At 45.0% G+C, this 14,801-nt stretch overlaps 1 protein-coding gene across 5 annotated transcripts in view; it reads left to right on the top strand.

Moving 5' to 3' along the window:
- Positions 1-14,801, top strand: part of UGGT1 (UDP-glucose glycoprotein glucosyltransferase 1) — a 151,931-nt gene that overhangs the window by 127,538 nt on the left and 9,592 nt on the right. For all 5 annotated transcript variants that reach the window (XM_084891989.1, XM_084891988.1, XM_084891991.1 and 2 more), the window contains 4 exons: positions 1,124-1,208; positions 2,381-2,563; positions 3,071-3,231; positions 4,395-4,509. In XM_084891989.1, coding sequence (XP_084748115.1) covers positions 1,124-1,208; positions 2,381-2,563; positions 3,071-3,231; positions 4,395-4,509 — 544 coding nt within the window. The remainder of the gene's footprint in view (positions 1-1,123; positions 1,209-2,380; positions 2,564-3,070; positions 3,232-4,394; positions 4,510-14,801) is intronic.

Below are 14,801 nucleotides of genomic sequence, written 5' to 3'. Positions count from 1 at the left end.
GGACCTGTCTTTTAAAGACTCTTGGGGTTTGAGAGCTGCCGTGGACCTGCTTCATAGACAGCTGGAGACTCAGGCTGAGGGGCCCTGGCTCGGGCTGGTTGCCTGGGGGTTGCTTGGGGAGGTCCTGAGGAGTGCCCTGTCTGAGGCACTGTCCGAATACAGGTTCTTGTGGCTTTAATATTCCACTGCAGACCCAGTGCAGCAAGTCATCAGAACGTCGTTTCACTCATGTCTTAGACCTCCTATTTCCAAGAAACAATATCTGACCAAAACAGTAAGGCCAGATGTTACCGTAGTAACAACTAAATTTAATTAAAATCCTTGACTCAAGTATTTTTTAATACTTAATTTTTATCTTAATTCATTTCACATACAGACTAAAAATAGGCATTGTTTCACATTTGGTTGCATATTAATTCACAAAAACCTCCCAGCAGTCTTGTGAGTTTCCCATTTTACATTAATATTTTTATTGCTTTCAGAGAGGAAGGGAGAGGGAGAGAGAGATAGAAACATCAATGATGAGGGAGAATCGTTGATTGGCTGCCTCCTGCACGCCCCCCACTGGGGATAGAGTCCATACCCGGGCATGTGTCTTGACCGGAATTGAACCTGGGACTCTTCAATCCACAGGCCGATACTCTATCCACTGAGCCAAATTGGCTAGGGCTCAAAGTGTATTTTTGTTTTTAAAGTAGGGAATCCTGGGTCTGTAACCATCTGCCGCTCACACCCTCCTCTCCTCTCCCCCCCCCCCCCCCTTCTCCTCGCGGCCCCACAGGCTTGGAGACAGCCGGGGCTTTAGGGGCGCAGTCAGTCAGCACAGCCTCTGTTTTCAGTTACGTCATCACTGACATATCAGGTCACAGAGCAGTCTCTCTAGGAGGCAGCAGGCCCGAGCCCTTGGCCTCGATGGTGTACATTGGTGGTGAGAGACGCCCCTCCTCACTCGGTGATGGGTTCACGCCGAGGAACGAGGACCGCTCTCCATGGTGAGGGCCCCTCGGAGTCTCAGGAGCCATCAGCTCGCTCTGCTGCAGAACTTGATGATCCGTCCTCACACTGGGGCTGCTGAGCTGAAAAGCATTGGAAGGTCATTAGTGTTCTTTCTTTTCTTGGGCAGCATAATGATGCTATCCGTGCTGAAGAACACCAAGACTCCTGTGAAATTCTGGTTTCTGAAGAATTATTTGTCCCCCACATTTAAGGTTTGTTCCTCAGAAAAAAGAAAAACATCTTCCTTAAGGAGATATGTATAGTATAATACACTTTGTACTACTTCCATGTCATCTGCATAACTTAACATTTCTCCTTCTATTGACTTCCCCGATTCAATTGCATGTTTCTATGTTGATTATTCTTCCTTCCAGACGGATCTATTTGGGGGGACGAGTGGTCATAAAACAACACAAAATCATGTCTTGTTGGAAGCTTGGGTAACCCAGTCAGACAGCCTTGTCCTCTGCTCAGTGAGGTCACGTTCTCTTCTGCGATGTGCGGACCCTGTACTGGGAGGACACCCTGGCTTCCTGCGGCTCCCAGCAGCCGCACAGCCGTGCCTCTCGGTGTCCGGCAGGGCCCTAGGAAGCCTTTCTGCTTGTTTGTCCGTTAGCATTAGCCCCCAGTGGGCTCTTCGCTGTTACTCTGTGGAAGTTACTAAAGAGCTTTTAAGGCATTCAGTACTTCCCTTCCAGATGAGTCTTCACTTCGTCCCCTCAAGACTCTTGTGTTTAGAATAGGAAAGGCTTAATGGCAGCCCATTTGTCCAGAGTGTTTGGGTTAGCGCGTCATTTCCTGGTTAAACCTAGAGGAGATGAAACAAGCCAGTTAGAGAGACAGTGCACTTGACCTCACGGACATGTGGGCTCTGAGAACATTATGAACCGACAGACAAAATGGGTCCCGATGCATGGAGCAGACGACATAGTGGGGAGATGGGAGGAGATTAGCTAAGAGCGGCTGTGCATAGCCCGGGGACCAGACCATGGGGGGAAGGCCTGGGTGCTGGCAGGGAAAAGGGGGGCGTCTGTAACAGGGCCGACAATAAAAAGTCCAGCTCAAAGTGTGCTTTACTGATGGAGTTTAGACAAGTGAAGTTCATTTCTCTTAAACACATCCACACAATGCCCATTAGTTGTCTGAAGGCTTTTCTTGAAGATGTTTGTCATTTCATGGAGTGTCCAGAAGTCACAAAGAAAGGGGATTTGGCAAAAGTTCACATGTATTCTTTTATGTCTCACAAGTGGACCAGGGTCTGAGTTGTTCAGAGACCATTGGGGCTTGTTACTAAGTGTGTTTTGTGCCATAATTGTAACGGTTGTCTTCTGTTATGAAGCCGGTTTTCTCAAAGTGAGTGTGGTTGTTCCGTGTCTGGCCGTAGGAGTTTATACCTTACATGGCAAACAAGTACAGCTTCCACTACGAGCTGGTCCAGTACAAGTGGCCGCGGTGGCTGCACCCGCAGACGGAGAAGCAGCGCACCATCTGGGGCTACAAGATCCTCTTCCTGGACGTGCTCTTCCCCCTGGTCGTGGACAAAGTCCTGTTCGTGGATGCCGACCAGGTGAGCGTCCGGAGGCCGCGCCGTCTGCTCGCGGCGCCAGGCTTCCTTTCCCTCTGTGAATTACGGTTTTACTTTTCCATCTCACATTACTTAGAGGATATGGAAAAGGAGCACCTAGAAGTGATCACTTTTAACATTTGCATTTGATGTGTTCTTTTTCTATTTTCTCCTATATCTTTGTTACATAGTTGTCATTACATCATGATTTTTATCTTAATTCATTTCACATACAAATAGACCTTGTTTCACATTTGTTTGCATATTAATTCACATAAACCTCTCAGCAGTCTTGTGAGTTTCCCATTTTACAGATGAGGCAGCTGAGTCACACAGAGGCTGAGCAAATGAATCTGTGTGTTTCTCCTCTCTGTGCGCCAAGCGCCACACAGAGTGTCTGCCTGTGAGGGAGGTGGTCGCTCCCCTGCAGCCCAGCTCCTTGCGGCTCAGGATGCCAGGACGTGCTGTTTGCGAGGCTGTCTAACAGGTGACTTGTGACCTTTCCTCCAGATCGTACGGACAGATCTGAAAGAGTTAAGAGATTTCAATTTGGATGGTGCCCCTTACGGTTACACACCGTTCTGTGACAGCCGGAAGGAAATGGATGGCTACCGGTTCTGGAAGTCCGGGTACTGGGCCAGCCACTTAGCTGGGCGCAAGTATCATATCAGGTACTGAAAGTGGGCTGCTCCCAACACTGGTTTTCTTTTCTTTAAATTAATGTTGTATATTTAATACCGAATAGCTAATACACGAACATGGTTCATAAATAAGAATTATAAAAAAGTATACAGTGAAAAAAAAGTGAATCCTGCCTCTGTTCCCACCTGGTTTTCATTCCACAGCAGATAACCTCCTCTGTTAATTTACTGTATGTCCAATGGAATTCCATAATTCTTTTTTATTTATTTTTTTATTTTTTTTATTGATTTCAGAGAGGAAGGGAGAGAGAGAGATAGAAACATCAAGGAAGAGAGAGAATCATTGATTGGCTGCCTCCTGCATGCCCACAAGGGGGATCAAGCCAACAACTGGGTCATGTGCCCTGACTGGGAATCGAACCATGACCTTCTGGTCTACACTTAACCGCTGAGCCACACCTGCCAGGCAGAATTTCTTAATTCTTACATGAACAACTCTGCCTTCTTTTTGCACAAAATATGAATTCTCTTTTATATAATATATACCATCCCATTTATAGTTTTATATTTATAGTATTTGCTATGACATTATTGCACTGGATAATTGCAAATATTGTTTTGCATGTTTCAGTGTAGTTGTGGGATAAGTTCCTAGAAGTGGAACTCCTGGGTCAGATCATGTGTGCATTTGATGCTTTCCCACTGCACATGCATGGTGTTCTCAGGCAAAATGGGATGGGAAGGTTGGAGCGTGGGCTTGCAGGAGGCAGCACACAGGGGTGAGGGTGGGCTCGCAGTGCAGCCCCCTGCGAGTGGATGTTGGAATTATGATTTTAGTGCTCAGTTTGGTTTTGGTCCAGAAGAATGGTAGCACTTGTTTTTTTCCACTTGCAACATTTAAAACAAGACATCTTGGACTAATGGTTATTTAGACCTGTTTTATTACCTAATCTGCTGACATTTGTTAGAAGAGGTTAAGTTATTTCTTTTGGAAGGCAGTTAAATAAGAACAGTGACAAAGTGCACTTGTGGTGGTAAAATGTGGATTTGTAGTAATTTTCTTAGCTGTCTTTGAGGGACACATACTGACCCTAAGGTCCACTCTCAGGCCTCAGCTTACCTTCCAAATGGAAGCCGGTGGGGGCACATCCTGCCATGGTGCATGGTTGTAACAAATGGTCTTCTCTGTCCAGTGCACTGTATGTCGTTGACCTGAAGAAGTTCAGGAAAATAGCTGCTGGTGACAGACTCAGGGGACAGTACCAAGGTCTGAGCCAGGACCCGAACAGTCTTTCCAATCTTGACCAGGTAAGTGTGCTGTTGGGGGCGCGTGCAGCGCTGTGTCCGGAAATGGGGTGTTGGCCGCTCTGTGCTCCCGCTGCTGGGACAGTGCTCTGCTGCTGCGGGGAGGAGTTGGGGCGGGGCATGTCCACCTGTTCTCCTGAGCAGACGCTGGGGAACGTCCTGGGCTCAGGGTTGCTGGAAGGGATGGGAGGAGGTGCCGGCTCCCTGAACATGCCCGGATCTTTTCAGTTTGTACCCAAGCTGCTCGGATATGTTTGTTTCTCTGCCTGTGAGGGTCAAGGAACTAACCAGCTCCAAGTCACAGTGTAGGGTGCAGTATCTCAGACTCCTTTTTCTGTCAGAAACATGGTGTTTGTTAAGACATTTAGCTGAGCTAAATACTGTTCATTGGTGCTAACCAATTTTCAGAGGTGAAATTATAGTTTAGATGTTATATATGGTTTCACATAATTTGTTTTACTTCAAAGTGTGCCTTAAACACATTTAAGCCTTTTTTTGCGCTGTATAGCACCCATAAAGAAAAGTGTACAAAACAAAAATATACACCTATTCATGTGCACTAATAAATCACCGCAGAACAGATGCCCATAGAACACTCCCAGCACCCCAGAAGCCCCCCTTCTCTGACATGTCCCGCCTCCTGACTGCTGGGTGGCCGTGTGACTGCTTTTCTGTAGAATGACTCGGACGTACAGTACCATGTTTGCTATAAACTAAGCTTTCGTCTCCCTGTTTTCCCCTCCTGTCTCTCTGGCGTCATAAAGGATGAGCTCTTGTTCAGCGTTGTGTGGGAGATGCACCGTGTAGTGTGCATGTCGTGCACGATGCTTTGTGCACCTTGCATATCTCCATCCCGGTCTGCCACAGGGAGTGCTCTGGTCACTGACACACGTGTCTGGGTGCACATGTACAGTTTTCAGTTGCAGGTACAAATAGAATTGCTTGGTCATCAGACTTGTGTGCTTTTATCTTTACTAGATAATTCCAAACAGTTATCCAAAGTAGTTTTAATTTATACTCTCATCAGCTATATAAAAATTCCTGTCAATTCATGTTTGACCAATACTTGTTAGTGTATTAATTTGGTAGGTGTGAGCTGACATCCTTGTGGCTTTCAGTTGAAGAGTTTAATGCATCTGCACTTCATGTAATTATCAGTGAAATGGGATTTACATCTGCCATTTCCTATTTGTATCCTATATAGCCTCTTGTGTTCCTCACATCATTGCCTTTTATGTTGGATATTTTAATTCCTTTGTTCCTTTTGCTATACACTTTTGAATTATTTTCTTAGTGTTGTCTTGATGGTTATCGTTAATAATTTAATTTATGACAGTCTAGTTTGGATTAATAACAACTTAACTTTAGTAGTATCCAAAAGCTTTGTACCCCCATACTGTTATTGTCATATAGTTTAGATGTTTACACATTATACGCCCATCAATACAGATTTATAATTATTGCTTTTCGTAGTTGTTTGTTTTCTAAATATATTTTATTTTTCAGATTTTAAATTCCTTATTGTTTAAAGTATTACATACAATATGTTGCCTTTTCCCGCATTGAGCTTTCCCCGGCCAATCCACACCCCCAGCACATGCCCTCACCCCCTGTTGTTGTGTCCATTGGTTGGGCTTATATGCATGCATACAAGTCCTTTGGTTGATCTCTCCCCCCAGCCCCCACCATCACCACCCACCCTCTGACTTCCCTCTGAAGTTTGCCGGTCTGTTTGCTGCTTCTCTGTCTCCGAATCTGTTTTTATTTATCAGTTTATGTTCATGATATCCCACAAATGAGTGCGATCATGTGATATTTATCTTTCTCTGACTGGCTTATTTCGCTTAGCATGATGCTCTCCAGGTCCCTCCATGCTCTTACGAATGGTAAGAGTTCCTTTTTTTTTTTTTTTTTTTACAGCAATGTAGTATTCCTTTGTGTAGATGTACCAGTCCAGTTCTTTAATCCACTCACCTGCTGATGGGCATTTAGGCTGTTTCCAAATCTTAGCTATGGTAAATTGTGCTGCTATGAACACAGGGGTGCATATATCCTTTCTGATTGGGGTTTCTGTTTTCTTGGGATACATTGGGTCAAATGGCAGTTCAATATTTAATTTTTTGAGGAAACTCCATGCTGTTCTCCACAGTGGCTGCACCAGTCTGCATTCCCACCAGCACTGCACAGAATTACTTCTTTTCCACAACCTCGCCAGCACTTGTAGTTTGTTTATTTGTTTATGATAGTCATTTTGATTTGCTTCTCTTGGATGATCCGTGACTTTGAGCATGTTTTCATATGAAGTCTTTTGGCCTTCTGTATATCCGCCTTCAAAAAGTATCTATTTAAGTCCTTTGCCTATTTTGTTATTGGTTTTTTTTTTTATCTTCCTTTTGTTAAGATGTATGAGTTCCCTGTAAATTTTGGAGATTGGGCCCTAATCAGAGATAACATTGGCAAACACGTTCTCCCATGCCGTGGGCTTTCTTGTTTTGTTGATGGTTTCTTTTGCTGTGCAGAAACCTTTTATTTTTATGTAGTCCCACTTGTTTATTTTCTCCTTAGTCTCCATTGCCCTAGGAGCAGTATCAGTATTGCTACGACATATGTCTGATATTTTGCTGCTGATAGATTCTTCTAAGATTTTTTATGGTTTCCCATCTTATGTTTAAGTCCTTTATCCATTTTGAGTTTGTTTTTGTGTATGGTCTAATTTAATTTTTTTAAAAAATATATTTTATTGATTTTGTACAGAGAGAAAGGGAGAAAGATAGAAAGCTAGAAACATTGATGAGAGAGAGTCATCGATCAGCTGCCTCTTGCACACCCCCTACTGGGGATATGCCCGCAACCAAGGTACATGCCCTTGACCGGAATCGAACCCGGGTCCCTTCAGTCCCCAAGTCGACGCTCTATCCATTGAGCCAAATCAGTCTCGGCTAATTTCATTTTTTTGTATGTATCTGTCCAATTTTCCCAACACCATTTATTGAAGAGATTGTCTTGAACTCCATTATTTGCTCTTACCTCCTTTGTCAAATATTAGTTGAGTTAATAGCTTGGGTCAATTTCTGGGTATCTGTTCTGTTCCATTGGTCTACAATATATGTCTGTTCTTGTGTCAGGACCAAGCAGTTTTGAGAACAGTTGCTTTGTAATACAATACAGCTTGATATCTGGTATTGTGATCCCTCCAACTTTGTTTTTTCTCAAGATTGCTATGGCTATTCGGGGTCTTTTTTTTATTCCATATGAATTTTTGGAACGTTCATTCTAGATCTGAGAAATATGCCATTAGTATCTTAATGGGGATTGCATTGAATCTATAGATTGCTTTGGGTAGTATGTTGATTCTGCCAGTCCATGAACATGGTATATTCTTCCATTTGTTTATGTCTTCCTCTATCTCTTTTTTCAATATCTTATAAGTCACCTCTACTCCTGGCCCAAGTATAGGTCTTTACCTCCTTAGTTAAGTTTATTCTTAGGTATCTTAATTTTTTTGTTGCGATGGTAAATGGCCTTCACTTTGAAGTCTATTTTGTCAGATATAAGTATTGGTATGCCAGCTTTTTTTTTTTCCCTCTTGCCTAAAAAATATTTTTTCATCCCTTCACTTTCAGTCTGTGTGAGTCCCCTGTTCTGAGGTGGGTCTCTTGTAAACTGCATATATATGGGTCGTGTTTTCTAATGCATTTAGCCACTCTATTTCTTTTGATTGGAACATTTGGTACATTTATGTTTAAAGTTATTATTGATAAGTATTTGTTTGTAGCCACTTCATTCTTTTTGCCTGTGTTCCTTTTTCCCTTTGTTTTTTTTGTTGTTGTTGTTATTTGTTTGTTTGTTTTCTTCTTCTTTTAACAGCATTCCCTTTAGCATTTCTTGTATTGCTGGCTTGTAGTATTAAACTTCCTTAGACTTTTTCTGTCTGTGAAGCTCCTGATTTCTTCTTCAATTTTGAATGATACCCTTGTTGGATAGAGTATTCATGGATTCAGGCCCTTGCTTTGCATCACTTTGTATACTTCATTCCATTCCCTTCTGGTCTGATGTGTTTCTGTTGATAAATCATTTATAATCTAATAGGAGATCCTTTGTAGGTAACTCTATGTCTCTCTCTTGCAGCCTTTAAGATTCTTTTTTTGTGATTAACATTTGCCATTGTAATTGTGACATGTCTTGATGTGCGTCTTTTTGGGTTCATCTTGTTTGAGACTCTCTGTGCTTGTGTGACCTTCCCCAAATCAGGGAAATTTTCTGATTATTTCTTCAAATATGTTTTTCAATTCTTGTTCTTCTTTTTGTCCTTCTGACACCCCTATTATATGTATGTTGCTTTGTTTCATGTTGTCCTAAAGCTCCCTACAAGACCTGAGGCCCTGAACCTAACTGTCCCCTATATCTGGGCTCCTGAGCATTAAAGAGAAAAAATCAACATGATATAGAAAAATGTTAGTTACATGCAAACAAGTGGTTAGAATAAGGTGGAACTTGGAGACATTGTAGAAAATAGGTCTCCCTTTCATCTATTGCTAATATCCCACCTTTGTGTGCCAATCCACCCAGCAGCATGAGCCTTGTTTCACACAGAGCTACTTCTTGCAAAGTGAGCACTGGATGTTGCTCTTCACCTTCTTGCGTGGATTGTCTTTGTAGGACACTCCAAGATTTTGCTTTTCCATGCACACAACACAGATATGATTAGTCAGTGTCCCATGGGGAATCTCTGGAAAATGATTGCCTGGGGTCATCGTTGAGGGCAAGGTTCCTTTTGTGGGTGGCTGATGTCCTGTATCCACCATTAAGTTGCAGGCAGTTTCTGAATATATCTGGTGAAATAAACTGGCTTTTTTGAAGCAGCTTGCTGCTTTGAAGCATACAAGATATAAGAATTATAACTGGTCCACATAAAAATTTTTATGAAAAGCTGCCGGAGCCAGCGGTAATGACGACGAGACCGGTGAAGGCGTGTCATCTGGTCATTTTTGTCACAGCCACTGATATATTTATTACAGTCCTTCCCCAGCTGTGGCATCTGTATTTCTTGCACACTGTCATCTTTATTTCTTCTGTTTATTACTACATTTTGGGCTGGATCGTGATAGTTCAAAATAAATGTGATGGGCTTTCTATCGTGTCAAACTAAACATGTTACACTTTCTTGACATAGATAGTGACTGTCACCCCTAGCAAATATTTTTCCCCTTTTTAAAAAAAAAAATATGTTTTATTGATTTTTTTTACAGAGAGAAAGGGAGAGGGATAGAGAGTTAGAAACATCGATGAGAGAGACATCGATCAGCTGCCTCCTGCACACCCCCCACTGGGAATGTGCCAGCAACCAAGGTACATGCTCTTGATCGGAATCGAACCTGGGACCTTTCAATCCGCAGACCGATGCTCTATCCACTGAGCCACACCAGTTTTGGCTATTCTTACACTTTTCAGCAACTTAGGAAACTGCATCCTATTTTGCTTAGGGTTCCCAAAATTCCTGTGTGTAATTCTGACAGTGCATATTTAGCAAGGGTTACAGAGTTGTAGAACCAGTCCATGACGAGCACATGAGATTTCTTTTCCATTGCACAGGAGGTCAGGAGACAAACAACTGTATTTCCTACTGCACCCAAACCTTTAAAGGCATCGGTGAAGCACCAGTGTAGATTTCTGCATTCAAAATGTAGCCAGTCTCACCCTCACAGAGAAGGAAAAACTTGATGCCCCACTTTTTGGGCTTATCCTTGATACACTGCTTGATGGCCAAGCATTTTTTTGTTGGGATCATCCCCTCATCTAGGCTCACATGTTGCTTTGGCAGATAGAAGTAGAGAAACTTGGGGAGCAGACTTTCCAAGAAAGGCCCAATTTTATATATTCTATCTGTCTTATCAATATCTGTGTCTTCCTCATCAATTGTGTGTAAAAAATCCCAAAGGGCCAAGAATCTATCTTGAGTCATAACATTTTGAAATCCGGGAGTAAACCCAACAAAGTCAGAGTCCTCATTTGTCCAATAATCCCGATAGCTGGGCTTTATACATAAGTATTCCACATAGATCCTCAGTCCAAGAAAAGCCTTCATTTCTTCCACTGTGGCATCCTTGAAATGTTTGGCTCTGTAGGAGTTGGGCTTTGTTATATGCAATTGGTGGGCCCGGAGGTTGGTTTTCTCTGTCAAATTTTGCCAGAAAGTATCATCCAAAAACAAGGATAAAAAGTCAGTAAGTTCACTCTCCTCTGTGATAGGTCCAGGAATGTTTACTGGGCCTTTTCCATCCTTATTGAATTCTGTATTTGGTGATGCAGAATTCCTTTTGCAACCTTCATCACCACCTAGATCTCCCCCATCAGCTGTTTTAGGGACACACCCCCCTTCTCTTACTATCAATCTAGCTCTAGATCTATAAGGTTCAAGATTCTCCTCATCACTCAAGCTCTCGCTGTCTGTGTCACTTGAACTGGAAACGTGTTCGTGATGAAATTCTGACTCCTCAGAGTCTGAATCAACCAAAGTATTGATCACCTGTTGGACTGTGATAAGTCTAGACCAGTGTTTCCCAACCTTCTCTCATGATGAGAATCACCTGGTGGAGTTGTTAAAACACAGATTCCTGAATCCCAACTAAGAAGTGCTAAACTAGAATTTTTGGGAACATATAGGTAAAATTGTATACCTAACTAGTGCTCTAACACAGATGTTATATACAGAGCACTAAGTTAGGTATGCAATTTTACCAATATGTTCTCAAAAATTCTAGTTTAGCACTTCTTTGTTGGGATTCAGGAATCTGTGTTTTAACAACTCCACCAGGTGATTCTCATCATGAGAGAAGTTTGGGAAACACTGGTCTAGAACTACTTTGCTTTCCTGTTGAAGTGCTTGGTTCATCAGTTGCTCGTTTCATTGTGAACTTTCAGAATTTTTTCATGTCAAGCCACACAAAGTCAATTCAAACACATGGGGGCAGACATTTACAATGGCTAACGATGAGGTTTGACCACGATTGGTTGGTTATTTTTTGTTTGTGATGCATTTTTTTTTTTTTTTATGTACTAGGCAAAGTGCCAAAAATTAGGTACAGCAGTATAGAGGCAAATTCAGAAATTACCGAAAAATCAATACAGCGGTCTGGTAGGTTTAAGTTCTCCTTCTTTCTAAATTTTTTTCTTCAGTTGTTGTTCAGATTTAGTGTATTTCCCTGCCTTATCTTCTGACTCACTAATTCAGTCCTCCACTTCTTCTAGTCTACTGTTGAAACCTTCCATTGTGTTTTTTATTGTAGCTATATCACTTCTATTTCCTTTTGGTTCTTACACAAGTTTTTTATTTTTCTCATCCATATGGTTTATGAACTGTATGACCTTTAGTCTGAATTCTTTTTCTGACATATTGAATGCCTTTGTTTCATTTAGTTCCTCTTCTGGTGATTCCTCCTTTTCATTCTGCTGGGGGTTGTCTCTGTCTCCACATTTTTGCTGTCATCAAAGGGTCCAGGCGCTGTGTCACACAGGGCTTGTGGCTGAAGCAGAGGGCTTGGCGGGAGGGTGTGCATCCTGAGAGTCACCAGAGAACCCAAGTGCCGGGACACATGGGGCCTGTGTTTGCAGTGGCGGGTGGGCAGGAACGTTGTGCACCTCGATAGTCACTGGAGGGCCCAGTTGCCAGGATGTGTGGGGCCTGTGCCACAGCAGTGGGTCGGGAGATGGTTGTACACTCAGGAGCCACCTGCGGGCGCTTTTATCCTTTCTGCCTTTTGGAACGTCTAGGGAGGGGAAGTGGCGTGGTGCCTGAGGCTGACTTCAGGAGTCTGGCGGCACTATCAGGATTGTGCTGGCAGAACTGATGCATCGGTGCATGGCCTTTTCTCCAGAGATTGGATCTGCAGGACTCTGAGGGAGTGAGTGGCTGCCGCCAGGCTGGTGGGCTACTGAGACAGATCTGTGAGCTGAGCGACACTGCTGCTGTGGTAGTGCACTACCACTGGGGGAAGCTCCTGTTTTGAGTGTCTACACCCTGGTGGTCAGTGTATATCATAAAGACCAGTCGTTAACATTCGTAATGGCTGCTTAGACATATATATATAGACTAGAAGCCTGGTGCATGAAATTTGTACACTGGATGGGGTGTCCCTCAGCCCAGCCTGCACCCTCTCCAATCTGGGACCCTACAGGGATCAGGCCTAAACCGGCAGTCAGATATCCTTCTCACAATCTGGACTGCTGGCTGGCTTCTAACTGCTTGCCTACCTGCCTGCCTGATTGCCCCTAACCGCTTCTACCTGCCTGCCTGATCACCTTCTAACTGTTCCCCTGCTGTCCTGATTGCCCACAACTGCCCTCCCCTGCTGGCCATCTTGTGACAACATGAGGGCGTCACACGAGGGTGTCACACGAGGGCGCAAGGATCACCTAGGCTTTTATTAGCATAGATAGTATACTAGAGGCCTGACTGGGTGAGGCTGGCCAGGAGGAGGGGCTGCAGGTGGTTGGCCCCGCCCCCTGGTCAGACTCCTGGTTGAACTCCCAATTGAGGGGACAATTTGCATTTCGCCTTTTATTATAGGATTCTTTGATAACTATCTATGTTGCAAAATTTTCTACTTTGACTCTCTTAAAGGGATCTTTTGTAGTCTCACTGGTCAGTATCTTCCTTTATGGTTAATGCTTTATAACTCTTGTTAAGGTCATGTAGATTTAAAAAAAATTTTTTTAGAGGAGGGATCCAAGATGGCTGCTCAGGTAGACACCTAACCGCAGCAGCACACAACAATTTCAATGGAATACAACTAAAATGTAGAGTGGACATTGCCCAGAGCTACAGGTAGTCGACTGACTGAAAATTCTACAACAAGAAGGAAAGAGAAAACCAGAAGGAAAATCAGAGGAGCTGAAAAAGCCTAAGGTACGGAGACATGCTGCGTGCGCGGAGAGGACGGAGCCGGAGAGGAGGAGAAGGCTGGGTGCCTGCCTGGCATTCCCTAGCAGGAAGGAAATAAAAACCCCAGCCTGGGCTGAACCCCCGAACCAGCAGCGCTGAGCCCCAGATATGGGCCAGACCCTGGGGACCCAGGCTCAGGCAGGGGGAGACAGAATCCCAGGGGAGCGGCGAAAAGCAGAGCCCCCAGAGTTGCGCACATTGCGCGCAGAGAACGGAATGTTGACTCTGATGCTGGATTTCCCTAGCGGGAAGGAGAAAAAAAGCTCCAGATTGGAGGAACGTGACGAGGAGCAGGAGCCCCTGCCGGACACCAGCCAGCCGGGCGCCAGCAAGGAGCCGGGTGATGGGGCCCCCCGGCGGGGGGGTGCCCCTGGGCCTTCGACCGCTGAGCGCGGGCCACGGAGCCAAGGCCGGGGGCTGCTTCCTGGGCGGCGCCGACCCCTGCAACAGGCTGAAGCAGCACAGGAGCCCGCGGAGAACAAAGGGGTGCCACAGGCCAACCTGCTGAGCTTCCAGGACAAGGAGGAAGAAACTGAAGAAGTTTTCAATGTGAAGAAATCAAGTGAGAGCAAAAGATAGTAAATTTACTTAAGAAAGAATATAAAGAAGATCTTGAAAAATCGAAGACTAAGTCAGAACTCAACTCAGCAGCCAACATTGCAACATAAATGCGTTTTTTGTTTTTTGTTTTTTTAAAAAAAGGACAGAATGTTGGAACGGCGGCGGCCAGGCCTAGAGTGGCCAGGCACAAGGCAGTGGCAGCCGGGCCTGGAGCAGCAACAGCCAGGCCCCAGAGCAGCAGCAGCCAGAACCAGAGCAGCAACAGCCAGGCCTGGAGCAGCCAGACCTGGGGCAGTAGCAGCCAGGCCTGAGGCAGAGGCGGCCAAGCCCAGGGTGGCCAGTCCAGGAACACTCAGGCCCGGAGTGGCCAGGCCCGGAGAAGCCGGGCCCAGAGCAGCCGGGTCGGGAGCAGCCAGGCCCAGAACAGCAGTGGCCAAGCCTGGAACATCCAGGCTGGGAGCTGCCAGGCTCGGAGCAGCTGGGTTGGGAGCAGCCAGGCACAGAGCAGCAGCAACCATGCTTGGAGCAGCCAGGTCGGGAGCGGCCAGGCCCAGAGCAGCAGCAGCCAGGCTGGGTGCGGCCGGGCCCGGAGCAGCTGGGCCCGGAGCAACCAGGTCGGGAGCTGCAGTGGCCAGACCCAGAGCAGCTGGTTGTGGAACGGACCAGAGCAACAGAGGCCAGGCCCAGAGCAGCCAGCCCGGAACAGCTCGCTCCTCGCCTGCCTCCGCCCCAAGGCTGCCTCTCAGACATGGCTGGAAACTTTTGTGGGAACTTGAGGGTCTGCTGAATCAAG

This window comes from Pipistrellus hanaki (assembly GCF_964339955.1).
Source record: "Pipistrellus hanaki genome assembly, chromosome: 8".
NCBI lineage: Eukaryota > Metazoa > Chordata > Mammalia > Chiroptera > Vespertilionidae > Pipistrellus > Pipistrellus hanaki.
The sequence above is the reverse complement of the archived record's forward strand: the minus strand, read 5'-3'. Positions and strand labels throughout refer to the sequence as shown.